This window comes from Molossus molossus, unplaced genomic scaffold (genome assembly GCF_014108415.1).
Source record: "Molossus molossus isolate mMolMol1 unplaced genomic scaffold, mMolMol1.p scaffold_m16_p_7, whole genome shotgun sequence".
Taxonomy (NCBI): domain Eukaryota; kingdom Metazoa; phylum Chordata; class Mammalia; order Chiroptera; family Molossidae; genus Molossus; species Molossus molossus.
The window spans coordinates 21,828,450-21,842,634 of record NW_023425401.1 but is presented as its reverse complement, the minus strand read 5'-3'; the positions used below and the strand labels follow the sequence as shown (position 1 = coordinate 21,842,634).

At 40.6% G+C, this 14,185-nt stretch overlaps 1 protein-coding gene across 1 annotated transcript in view; it reads left to right on the top strand.

Annotated features, from left to right (window-relative positions):
- Positions 1-2,331: 2,331 nt before the first annotated feature.
- The window catches only part of TSPAN13 (tetraspanin 13), a 38,283-nt gene continuing 26,429 nt past the window's right edge, over positions 2,332-14,185 (top strand). The window contains exon 1 of the mRNA XM_036247564.1: positions 2,332-2,566. Coding sequence (XP_036103457.1) covers positions 2,504-2,566 — 63 coding nt within the window. The 5' untranslated portion in view covers positions 2,332-2,503. The remainder of the gene's footprint in view (positions 2,567-14,185) is intronic.

Sequence of the window (14,185 nt, the reverse complement as noted above, 5' to 3'; positions counted from 1 at the left end):
TGAATTTTGGCCTTTCAAATCGTTAGACGGTAATACTTGGATTATAAACTGTCACACTAGTCCACATTTGGGCATTAAAAGATATTTAAATGATCAACTGGTTTCTTTTTATCCCTTTCCGTGACAGTCTTCCTTCTATAGCCAATCCACAGGAGATCAAAGCAACTGTGGGCTTTCTATTCCTAAGAATGTCTCGTTACTTCCTAGATTTTGGTTCCTTTAGATGTCTTTGGGGCCTCAGTTCTCTGATAGGTTTTTTTAAAAGCTATGATTTTGTAGTTTCTCTAGATCCTTGTTAACAGGAACTAAATGGTCTTTTGTAAAATCCTACATCCCAATCCTAAGGAGAAATCATTTGTTTTCTTTCCCAATCTGCAGTAGTTTCTCTGATTTCTCTATTAAAGGCCCCAGTTCCTATCAACTACAGCTCTTGCCTGGCTTCTGCAACTGCTCCCATATGTTGCCCCTCAGACTTAAGTGAAATCATAACTACCTGCTTTTGCTAGGTATGAGCTGCTTCACCATCTATTGTTGGTTTCCTTTAACCTTGTCCACACTTTTAAAAAGAGTGCCTTTATTAAAATCTTCTCAATTATGCTATTTGAATGAACCATCTCCATCCTGCTGGATCCCTGACTGATAGGTGGCATATCTCTGAGAAAAAGAAAAAGATTAAACCCACAGGGAGATGGTTGAGGATACTATGAAGACAAAGAGAGAGTTGCCATAGTTGATTGAATATGATGAAGTGCTAGCAATGTTGGTGACATAAAGAAATGGGAAGAGGAAGGAAGAAAAGATCTCCTTGCTAATACTTCTTTAGTAAGCCTTTGGCTTTCAAAATGGAAATCAAAGCATCAAAGTATTGTTTGAGATAGAGGGTCCTTTTCCAGATTGACTTTTCGGAATACTTCTTGATATATACAAAAGGTCAATGTGGAGTACAAAAGCTAAAGAATCACTGAGACTTCTTGATGTGGTGGGATTTGGAGAGGTAAGGAGAGGTTAGAAGAGGGAGCAGAGAATTCCAAGGGGATAAATCATTTTAATCAGCTGCTATATTTTATTTAACATATATTTAGCATTTGCTATCATATTGTTTACTCAACATAAATTCTTAGGTTCCATGTAAATATCTGAAAATGTCTTTATAAGAACTTTTTTTGGTAGAAGGTACTATGAAATAACCAAACTTTTATTGGCTTAGCTTAATGCCTGGAACATACTAGGTATTCAAAACTATTAGATCTACTAATACTAGCCTGGCTGGTGTGGTTCAGTGGTTGAGCGCCAATCATACATCAAGAAGTCACTGGTTCCATTCCCGGTCAGGGCACATCCCAGGTTGTGGGCCTGGTCCCTGGTGGGGGGCATGCAGGAGGCAGCCAATCGATGTTCTGTTATCCATGTTTCTATCTCTCTCTCAAATCAATAAAAGAAAAAAATATATTAAAAACGAGACATATAATAAAATCTTATATTTTTAGTAGATGTCATTTATTGAGCACTTACCCTGAGCCAGACATTGCAAAAAGCTTAACATAGTGTTTATATCACAATTTATAGGTCAGGAATCTGAGGATACTAGATGTGTTTCTACAGGAGACAATAAAGTGATAATGAATTGACTGATGTGAAGACTGTCACTAAAATTTTTTTCACAGTTATTTGTGAAAAAAAAATCTTATTGAAATTCAGGACTGCAAGCCCAAAATAATCTCTCTCTCTCACTCTTTTTTTTTTTTTTTTGCATGCACATATTCATAAGTTTATTAATATTCTTTGGCAAATCCCTGTAGGACAAATCTGACCTGACAAGAGTCACAAGTAGAAATTTCATTCTCTCCTTTTATTCTTTCACTCATTACCTTCCTTTCATTTTTCTCTATTTCATTCTCACTTTTTAATCTCTGCCAGTCATTCATTTATTGATTCATTTATTTATGCCTACCTTCCTTCATTCAAAGAAGGTTTCGTGCTTAATTTGAAAATCTCATTCAAAATGGTTCCACGTCATCCGCCGCGGCCGAGAACTGCGAGGTGCTGTCGAGTCCCTCCCTGCCGGGGCGGATCTCCAGCAAGCCCCGCCCTCTTCTCCTCACCTGCTCCCCAGGAAACCACCGCGAGGACGAGTCACCAGCTCCGGCCCGCGGCTTCCTCCCCCTCGCCGCAGGGCCGCCCCGCCCCTCCCGGATCCCGGCCGGCTGAGCGCATTTATTTGCATATTTCTACCTTTGTTCCCTGCTGGCGGCCAATCAGCGCGCGGGAGAAGGCGGGGGTGCTGGGCGGGGCTCGGGCTCCAGCTGCAGCAGCCGCAGGTTCCTGAGCGGGTCGCAGCCGCTCTGGGCGCGCCGCGCACTGCCACCCCAGCCCGGGGCCCCCGCCGGTGTCCGCTCTGCTCTCCTGGCTCGGCCAGGCCCGGAAGGCGAAGACAAAGAGGCTGTTCGGCAGCGTCCGCCGGAGCCAGATTTACCTGCCGTTGCCGGGAACCACAGGCTCCAAGATGGTTTGCGGGGGCTTCGCGTGTTCCAAGAACTGCCTGTGCGCACTCAACCTGCTCTACACCGTGAGTATCCCGAGCCCGCTCCTGCCGGCCTGGGGGCTCTGCACCTGCTTGGTCCGGTGCTCCTTGGCTTCCCTGCCTGGCCAGCGACTCTCTATTTCGTCCCACGCCCCCTTCCCGTCTTCCCACGCTTAGTGCGCCCCGGGCCTGGCCGTCAGCCCCCGACGGCGCCCAGGAGCCGGCGGTTGTCGCAGTCTCTTCCTCTCCTTTTTTTATGGAGCCGCGGTCTTTCTGGCTCGCTGGCCCGGTCTCTGCCACATTGCTCTACCCCGCCCCCTCATCCACCGCCTTGTCTTTCAGTTATTTGACCAGACCTTCCCACTTTCCTCTCGTTGACCCTTCTGATTCTCGCTCCAGGCTTCCAGACCCATCTGGGGCGGGGTAGGAGGCGGGAGAGCTGCCTCGGGTTGGAGGACAATTTTGCAGAATAGCGTGATCTGAAACTGACAAGGTGGCATGTGGACCTTGTGCATCTAGGTTAGCTCTACGTGCTACTGGGATTTTAATTGGGGTCACAGATGAGGTTCACAGGATATCCGCAGCTTCCGAAGTTTGTCTCGTGCTTACGTAAAGGGATGCCTCTTTTTTTGTCCAATTTTTCTCATACCCGATGCTTTTTCCATGTGTCTTCCCTCTTGTCAACATCCTAACTCCATTTTAAACGAAATCGTTCAGTAAATACGCGAGCCTCCTCCCTAGTCGTTTCTCTGCCTTACAACCAGCTCGGGCCTTTTAGTTTTAACGCTGCAGTCTCTCTTTGTGATTTCTGAAGCGCAGTTCTGGGTGAACCGGAGGATGGGAGAGCAGGTTTCCGTTTATTGATTGCGTACCACACCAGCCCCTGACTTGAGATTTTCATTCATCATACTGACATCCATCGCAAGCAAGGGGTATTATTTAAATCCCTAAGATAACAGGCCAGACGAGTCTTAATAAGTTTACATAGCTGGTAGCTGGAGAGGCAGGAGTAGAACCCAGGCCGTGGAATCCAGATCTTTCCACAGGCTTCTCCACCAGGCGGAAGATACTTCCTCTTCTGTCATTATCCCTCTATCATATAGCCTTGCTTCCATCTATAAATACACCTGGCGTTTTAGAGCACCGACCCTGGAAACAAACACAGCTCCCCTGCAATAGCAATGAGCTAGACCATCTGTGCAAGCTTAGGTTACATTTTTGGAATGGAAAGACTGCCTTGTGGTCACCAACAGGAGAGACAGACTGGGTCAGTTTACCATTACTGGTTCTTTGTATGTGAACAGGATTGCAAAGCTGTAAAGGCAAAACAGAGTTGGAATAAAATATGCTTTTCTGGTTAGTTAGGAATTTAATCAACACGGTCACTAATGGTAGACTTGGGGAAAACAATTCTAGAAAACCTCGTGGTCCAGTTCCTTGTAATTGGAGACCCATGCCACGTTTCAAATTAAAACCCACCGTTGTCTTACCTGAATTATGCTTATCACGTTGATTATTTATTAACTACATGCTGACCAATTCTCCAGGTATTTTCTCTTATTGGCATGATAAAACTTCAAATTCATCATTTTATGCGGTGACCTCTGCTACCCCGCCCCCCAATGATTTAGTCACCTGTTGACCAGACACTTAATCTTATCGTGTCTGTTTACACACAGTAAAAGGTCTACTTTGCATAGTTACTTGACTGAGATGTCTATATATGATGTGTAATATGGATATTTTTAAAAAGGCAAGTTATTTTTAAATCTAATTCTATTGTTTTCAAATTATATCATTTCTAGTTGCATTTACTATGTATCAGGAAAGCAAGGAGAAAGGTAATTAATTCTAAATGAACATATTAAGACTTTTATACCTGTTCTCAGTTATTGATCTTCAGAGTGTATTCTATTGATTTTAATAGCTATGCGGTAAAACTTAATTGGGAATTCACAGGACTATGAAAATGGTTAGCCCTTTTAAATTTTAGGCTTTGTAGACAAAAGGATCTTTCTTTAAATGAGTTAGTGTCTACTTTTTATACATTGTGAACAAGCGAAAACAATTTCATCAGTTCAAGTTGGAGATGAACAAAGGGTAAAAGTTGGACCAGGTCTTATGAAATAAATGCTGAAAATGTGCCACAGCTATTATTTAGATTCTCTATTTTTCCTGGTCTCTCTGTCAGCATTTTAAGACGAGAAATTTGAGGTGGTTGGAGTGGGATTGAGATTGAAGACTTGGGAGACATTTTTTTTTAAGGCAAGAATAGAAGTACCCTTGGTAGGTTCCAATCCCACCTGAGTCACTGCCTCTAAAATATGCTTGAAATTGCAGGATTAGTCCTGAAGTCATTTCTAAAATTGCTTAGTAAGACCAGAATTACATAAGGAGTGGCAGGGGTAAAGGCCACGGCCTGCTGTGTCATCTTTGTGTTGAAGCATTTACTTGTTGAAGCATTTACTTGAGGAATGTAGGACTCTACCAGCCAAACTGACCACGTACTCAAGCAGGGCTGAGATTAGAGCAGAAATTCTGATCAGTTCAGAAAGCATGTCACTAAAATAGGTTGGAAGGAACGTTCCCCAAACTTGTCATGACATTTGATCACTAGACAAAGGTGCAGTTAATTTTTGTTGTCATTGTTATGTTTAGGTTGTTTTAATTAATAGAATCCTTAGTACCAAGTGACTTTAAATGTAGTGAATATAAATAGTTTATAAGTTTGGGAAGAAAGGGAGAAAGAAGCTAGTCTCAGTGTGCTCCTTCATTGTGCTATAAGAAAGAGAATGACTGGTTTCAGAACGTGCCACATTTAAATAAATTGAAAGTTTCTCTTTGAGTACCTACTGTGTGCTAAGCATTGTTCTCAGCTTGGGAATACAACAGCAAAGCAACCTGGGCTTTAAAAGCAATATGCATTTATTAAGCCTCTGTTTTATTTACTCTATTTTATACACACAATCTCAAGAGCTTTAGTCAGTGAATAAACATTTGTCTACTGGGTACAGTCTGATGAAAACTATGGGAAATAATAAACACATACATAGGCCAATATGTACCTATTCTATGAAGACAGGATCTTGAGATTCATGGAATGGGAAAGTTAAGTGCTGTATGTGGGAGGGACTGCCTTCAGGTGACATAACATTCAGGGCAGATCTGGTGGGTTAGAGAGATTTGGGAGTGAAAGTATGATTTGAATTGGGGAAATAGAAATAACATGAGCCCCCCCCCCCCCCTTTTAATACTATTTTGGATAAAAATACAAATTAAGCCTGGCGGGTGTGGCTCAGTGAATTGAAAGTTGTCCCTTGAACTGAAAGGTCCCAGTTCAATTTCAATTTCTGGTCAGGTCAGGGCACATGCCCAGGTTTCCTGCTTGATCCCCAGTAGGGGGCGTGCAGGAGGCAGCTAATTGATGTTCTCTCCCACATTGATATTTCTCTTTCTCTCTCTAAATAAATCAATAATAAAAGATCCAAATTAAAGCTTCTTCAGGAAAATGGTTTATTTTATCTTTAATAGTTTTTTTTTTTTTTTTTTTTTTTTTTTTTGGTACATGCCCCCAGCGGGAACCGAACCTGGGACTCTCCGGTCCGCAGGCCGATGCTCCAACCGCTGAGCCAAACCGGCCAGGGCTTTTAATAGTTTTTTTTTTAATCCTCACTCGAGGACATTTTTCTATTTTTTGTTCAGATAGAGTGGGGAGGGAGGGAGAGAGAGAAAGAGAGAGAGGGAAACATCGACGTGAAAGGGACACATCGAGTGGTTGCCACCTGCACGACCCAACCAGGGCCGGGGACAAACTGCAACCGAGGTATGTGCCCTTAGCGGGACCTGAACCCAGGTCTTTTGGAACCACAGGCCGTCGCTCTAACCGCTGAGCCAAACTGGGCAGGGCCTTTTAATAGTTTTTTAAAACATAATTTTCATTGAAAATATTTGGGCAAATAGTGAAAAACAACTTTAAAAAACTATACTTAGTGATTTGTGGGGGATTTTAGGAAATATGAAATAAATGATGTATTACAATATAGATAACATTTTGAAGATTTATAATACATCTTGTGCTTCTTAAGCAGAGAAAAGACTTAGAAACGGCACTGTTGAGATTATATGTAGATTATGTATGTAATTTTAATTAAGAATGTAAGGAACAGAAAATAAGTTAAAATGTGGTCTTAAAATGAAAGAGGCAATTTCAGAAGTTGCAATTTTGTGCCTTTTTCTATAATCACTCTAACTTCTAACATTTTTTTCAAGTTTGTTTCTATTTATTTTTTTCTTTTGCAATTTTTTCCCTATACATTTGAGTGCCTTGACAAAAATTCCCATGCAGTCCAGCCAGTGTGGCTCAGTGGTTGAGCATTGGCCCATGCACCAAGAGGTTGCCAATTTGATTCCTGGTCAGGGCACATGCCCGGGTTGTGGGCCCAATCCCCAGTAGGGGGCATGCAGGAGGCAGCAGTCGATGTTTCCTCTCATTGATGTTTCTATCTCTCTCTCCCTTCCTCTATCTAAAATTAATAAAGAAAAAAGATGCCTGTGCAGCATCAAAAATTATACAGATTTCCATTCCTTCTAAGATACACACTGTAATATCTCTGACACTGGGAACATACCAAATAGGTAAACATACCATCTTTATCAGATAAAAGCATATATTTATGTATGCAGTCTGTGGGGGGAAAAGCACTGGATTAAGGAAGAAAACTCAAGTTTGAATACTAACTCTACAAGTTGCTTGGAATGTGACCTTGGGCAAACGGTTTATTTGAGCTTCAGGTTTGTTTTGCTTTTTTGTTTTGTTGTGTTTTTTCATTTATAAACTGGTGATATTTTTTACTCTCCCCTTATCGGGTTGTGGTGAGGATAAAATGAGAAAATGTAGATAAATGCTTTGGATACACTAATTAAAAAAAATTAAATTGTTACAGCTTCAGGTGGAAAAGTGAAATTATTTTAAATTTCTGAATTACAAACTTGCATGTTATCATGAAGAAATTTTCAAACTATTGGAATTTCTAAAACTAACAGGCTAATGTTAATTCATGCAGGCCCTAGGGAGCAAGAATTTATACCCTCCAAGTAGTAATAATCTTTCAGGTATAAAGACAAAAGACTGAGATGTTATTGATATAAACAAGTTACACACACACACACACACACACACACACAAAGACTGAGATGTATGTGGTAAGTATAAATTTGGAATGATTTACCTGAAATTTTTTTAGTCCTATTGTGGTTATTAGAGTGCTCTAATTTTGTTCAGTCTCAAAATAAATGAAAAATACTAGTCCTTAAGCCAAAAGAAAATCTTATTGCTTTCAAATTTTTGCATTTAGCATTTTTCAAAATTCCCATCATTTTTTCAAATTATTCTTGCTTGATATATATATATCTATTTTTTTTTTTTTATCCTCACCCGAGGACATTTTTTCATTTGTTTGTTCAGATAGAGTAGGAGGGAGAGAGAGGGGGAGAGAGAGAGAGAGAGAGAAACATCAACGTGAAAGAAACATATCGAGTGGCTGCCACCCACACGACCCAACCAGGGCCGGGGACAAACTGCAACCAAGGTATGTGCCCTTAGCAGGAACTGAACCCAGGTCTCTCGGGACCACAGGCCAATGCTCTAACCACTGAGCAAAACCAACCAGGGCTCTTGCTTGATATTTTAATGTGTAGTTAGGTTTATGTTATTTTTCTCTGTGCCCTTGTTCAAACTACTGAATTAATTTAGAATATTTAATTGGTTGCTGAATATTTACTTGCATTTTGAATTTAAAAAGGATTCCTTATATACAGAACCGGGAATTGTCACATGATGCTGTTGTGCTGATATTTATAGTCTGTCTTTGTGCCAATTCTGTTTGTAAAATTTCCCAACTTTTGATTTAAAAACACAGTCACCAAAAGGTGCCATTTTTGTCATTTCTCACTTAAAATGAGGTTATCGACTTTCACAAACTTTAACTGCATGTTTAAGACGCATTGACAAAGACATAATTAATTTTGGGGAAAATTGTATTTCAGCACATGTATGAAAAGTGAGATTTGAACATCTCAGTGGTTCAATTTCCGTAGTTGTAGATGGTTCGAAAGTAGGCCATCGTCCTCTAAACACCTTTGAATTTCTGGTGAGAACGGGCTAAGTTAACTTCCTCTTCCTTTTCCTTTTAAAATCACATTTCACCTGAATTCATCCTCCAGACTGTCTTACCATGGTGAAATGAATAATCCAAACCCACTTGTAATAATGGATGAAACTCTTGGAAAATAAACCCAAATTCTTTAGCATGCTATTCACGGTCTGTCACCATCTGCTCCTCCATCGCATCCCTTTCTAGATCTCAGCCACAGAGGATTCCCATTATTTTGCCCTTTCTTGCCTTTGTCTTTGCTGATCCTCTGCTGACAACCTATAATGCCTTGCTCTGTCTTTGTAAAGTTACTCAAATAGAGCCTTTTCTTCCTTCAGTCAGAATGAATTGTTTCCTTAAATTTTCACTTAAGAATCTTAATACTACCCCACACTAATTCAATCAGGGTTCAGGGAGGGGAAGAGCTTGTGATTTTTTTAAACAAACAAACAAAAAAATTTAATAGCTTCCTAGCTAACAGTAAACTGCAGTGAGAACAGAGAGCCTATGTTGTAAGATTTTGTTTTACTTTGGTTTTGCCATTGACCATACCAATACTCCATTGTAGGTAGCAGTTTGCTTTCCTTTTCTTCCCCCAGCCTGGTCACTAACCTTTTGTTGGAAGAGATCATAACTTCTTGTTTGTGGCTTCCTTCAGTAAGCAGTATTTTTTTTTTAACCCAGAAACTATAGTCTCTAAATACTTCTTGAATTGAATTTTGCAGAATTGGCTGCCCCTTTTCACCAGAGGTCAGACATACCTAATGGGGCATAAAAAGGATAATTTGATCAAAATTAAAGCTGGGATACAGCCAAATATTTTAAAACATGAAAGTTATCATTGGTTTAAAAGAAATAAAAAGTAGGAATCACTTTTATCTATCTACTGTAGAATCTAATGTTTCTTTAAATACTCTTTTTTTTCTTTCATTGTTCCCCAACCTTTCATACATTTCTAAGGTTTTCTTGAAACTTTCCCCAACTTCCTGTAAAATTGTACTGTAATAATAGTTGGCTAGAGTTATTTTTAATATTATTAATCTACTATATTATTATTAGTCTGATATAAATGTAGTATCAAATGAACTCAAATAATTTTCTTTTATTCATTCTAATAATAATCGTGATTAGGCATCAACAGCCATAAACAAAACCAAAAACAAAACATCCTGCATTCATGAATCTTACATTTATGGGGGAGATAAATGATAACCAAATAAGTAAATACATTATATATCATAGTAGAAAGTAAAACAGTGCTTTGGAGAAAAATGAAGCTAGAAGAATAAAGTAGTGTGGCAGAGGAGTGGTATATAGTTTTATATATAGTGGTCAGGATTAGCCTGCTTGGATCAGACTCAAAGGTGATGAAGGACAAATATCTGGGGAAGTATTTAAGGCCGAGGGTAAGGCCTTTGAAAAGAGCCGGCAGAAGTATTCCTGGTTCATGCAAGGGACAGAGAAGAGTCTAGTTTGACTGGACAGAGTCAGCATAGGAAGGAGTGGTAGGAAATGAATCAGAGAATTTCTGGGACCCAGATTATGAAGGGTCTTCAAAGCACTGTAGGGACTTTGTACTTTTACACCAAATGAAATTGGTGCCTCTGGACCTGATTTGTATTTAACAGATTCTCTGAGTAGTGAATTGAGAATAGATTATAGATGGCAAAAATGGAAGCAGTGAATGTATGAATGAATGTAAGGCTTTTGCAGCAATTTAGGCAAGAGGTGATGGATGGCAGCTTGGACCAGTATGATAGCAGTGGAAATAAGAGAAGTAGATTTAGCCCGGCTAGTTGGCTCACTGGTTGAGCATCGACCCATGCACCAAGAGGTCGCTGGTTCGATTCCTGGACAGGGCACATGCCCAGGTTGAGGGCCAAATCCCCAGTGGGGGACATGCAGGAGGCGGCCAGTCCATGTTCTCTCATCAATGTGCCATCTCCCTCTCTCTTCCTCTCTCTCTCAAATCAATAAAGAAGTTTAAAAAGAGAGAGAAATAGTCAGATTTGGGGTATATTTTGAAGATGGGGCCAACATAATTTCCTGATGGATTGAAACAGGGCATGAGAGAAAGAGAGAAATCACAGATTACTTATGATTTATGGCCTAAGCGATGGGCTGGATGGATCCACTGTTCATGGGAATGGGGAAGACTGTGGGTGGAGAGATTTGGGGAGGAAAGTAAGGGGTTCACTATTAGATGGGATGCCAGTAATACCCAAGTGGAAATTTCAAGTAGCAGTTAGACTAACAACGGTGGAGTTCAGGGGAGAGGAATAGCTGGAGGTTTAAATTCATGGAGGCATCAACATACAGAATGGCAATTAGGGTTGACGCTGGATGAAATTAACAAGTTAGTGAGGCTCAAGGGAGAAGGGCAGTGGTCCATGGATTGAACCAAGGATGCTCTTATATATAATAAGAGCTTTGGGAAACAAAGAGGAGCTAGCAAAAGAGTCTGAGAAGGAATGGCTGGTCCGGGAGGAGGAAAACTTGGTAAAGGCTAGTGTTCTAGGAGCCAAGTTCAAATTGTTTGTAGGAGACAGAATTGAATATCTGTGTCAAATGCTGCTGAGTTAAGAGGAGGACTAAGGCTTGATACTTGAATTGATCAGTGCAGAAGTCATTAAAAAGAGCAATTATCCTTTTATTTTTCCTATTATAGACTATATGCCCCTCAGCAATAAGGTTCTGCTTTCCTGAGTGCCCAGCACAGCCCTGGCATATGGTTGGCCTTTAGTTAATTGAATAAAGGAATCAGTGCAGGGCTCTCTGCCCATAACTCTATTTCTTGTCACCCAGACTGCTCCAACAAGGTTTGTTGGCAGCTGTGGGTGCCACCTCAAACTAGTTATCCTTGGAAAATGATGAGTCAGGATCCCTTAGAGCAGTTGTTACTATGTATTTTGTGCCTATAAGTATCGAGTAATCTGCTTATGGGGAACATAAGGAGGGACAGCGTGTACCCAAGGCAGGGCGGGCTTCGGTGCCATCTGAAGGATGAAAATGGAATGAACTTAGGTTTTGGCTTCAACACCAAATGCCTGGATATTTAGTGGTATCCAGATTTATTTATAGGATTTTCATATTTCCATCCAGATGTTGGACATCACTGAAACACTTGCTGGATCACTGCTGACTTTTTCTTTACTTTTCCACATCAGGCAGATGTTCCGAGGGACAGTTCAGTGTTCAAGTGTGATTCCTCATTAGGAATGTTGAACCATGTAAGAGGCAGATCATTTGGGCCCTTTGTTTTCTTTTTTTAAAGTGTTGTTTATTGAATTTTAGAAAGAGAGGGAAGGAGGAATGGAGGGAGGGAGGGAGGGAGGGAGGGAGGGAGAGAGAGGGGAACAGAGAAATCAGTTGCCTCCAGCACACACCCTGACCGGGAATTGAACCCGCGACCTTCCAGTGCACAGGACAACACTCCAGCCAACTGAGCCACACCAGCTAGGGCTGGAGCCTTTGTGTTCTTATACATCTGTGGATGCTGTTGCATTTTGGTGCTGTAATCCTTCTAAATCTTATTATTGTTTTAAATTTCTTACCCTCCACTACCACCACAATGCCGCTCTTGCTTTTGTGCTGACAAAACATTTGTGAATCATTTAATGACAGAATTGAATCCAGTTTTTTCAAATGTTCTACATACCTTTTTCATTCTCAATTTCATTCTCATTTTCATTTCATTATTCACTTGCCCTGGTAGAATTTGGATGCTTAGAAAAAAAAGAAATGTAGCTGTTGTAGATTAATTCAGGTCTTTCTTTGCATCTTGTTTTTGAAATGTGGATATTCGATGAAAGAAGGAAAATTTCTTTTGTAGGTGACATAGAGATAGAATAATCTGGAATATCATTAGGCTGGATTTCTTTCCTGAAAATACTGTATAATGTAGGGAATAAGTATCCTCTGTCCCTTAAAGCATGAGAAGCGATACTAGGAGTTCTTTCATCCAGAGTATCTCTGTGCCAGGCACTTAGCCAGGTGCTTGGACTAGCAGATCAACGCATGCCTTGATTATATGGCACTTAAAGTGTAGAAACATTCAAAGTATGACTGGAGGTGGTGAAGAGGAACTCATGAATCACCTCAGAGGTCACCCAGGCCCTTTGCATTCTTGAGTTTGCCAACCTGGGATTTGGACTTTATGCTAAGATGAGAAACAAAAGATAGCCCGGCCAGTGTGGCTCAGTGGATTGAGCATCCCATGGACTGAGAGGTCCTGGCTCGATTCCTGGTCAGGGCACATCCCCGGGCTGCAGGCTCGATCCCCAGTAGGGGGCGTGCAGGAGGCAGTTGATCAATGTTTCTCTGTCACATGGATGTTTCTCTCTCTTTCTCTCCCTTCCTCTCTCTCTAAAAAATCAATAAAAACAAATAAACAAACAAAAAAGCCATTGTGGATATGACCTGATCCTATTGGTTTTAACAAAAAGACCATCAAAGACTACCATGTTAGCAAGAGTCCAACTGTAGGTAATAGAAACCCAGTTACTGCTGCTCAAAATACTAAGTTTTATTATTTTCATGTAGCAACGTGTCCAGAGCAAGTGCACAATCCCAGCATGTTGTCTAGTCCTAGTCTTAACTGTTTTCCTGCTCCATCATTCTTGGCCTGTGACTTTCTTCCTTGTCACCAAATTACATCTGAACTGTAGGCATCAGGATTTATTATATCAAGAAGGATGATGCTATGAAATGCTTTTGCCTTGTAAAGTTGAGTTTCTTTTTGGGGGGGTGGGGAGGTACAGTTAAATTGAGGTATTACTGACGTACAGTAAGCTTCCCATTAAGGTATATGTTCGGTGAGTTTTGACATATAATATATACATACCATGTATACACTTGTAAACCCATCACCACATTCAAGACCTGAACACATCCATCACTACCCCCACCCCAAATTATCTTATCCTCCTTTGTAATCCCTCCCTCTGCTCCCACTCTGCAGGCAACCACTGACCTGCTCACTGGTAAAATATAGTCTGGAGTTAAATTTAGTGAGTGTAGGGAGGATGTTTGCAGAAAGAAAATGGCCTAGGACATTTCTCTGGCTCATTGATTTCCTTGTTTTGGAAGGTGGTCACAGCGGTGAAGGTAGACAGAGTCAAAGCAAATTTGCAGTATTGAACAAATTTATGATAAGTGCTTGCAAAATGAAGCTTATATTCACCAGATTCATAGATGAGCTTAAAAGAATGTGTTGGCAAGGTAACACAAACTCTTAAAAGAAACACAATTGGACATCCAGTAGTTGGATCACTACGTATGGCTGGATCAAGGGGCTCAGAAAAGGCCAGAACTCTTGCTCCTTCTGCTATTTCTCAGCTCACCTTGTCTCTGCTTAGATTCTTTTGAGATGAGATCTTTACATTTGCGAGATGGCAGAATTGATTTTAATTGCCCTTATAGCTTGTTATACCAGAGGATCCCATTTTTAAAATCTTTCTGTATCCTTGTATTATCATATAGGACATACTGATTGACCCTTTTGGTTTATGGA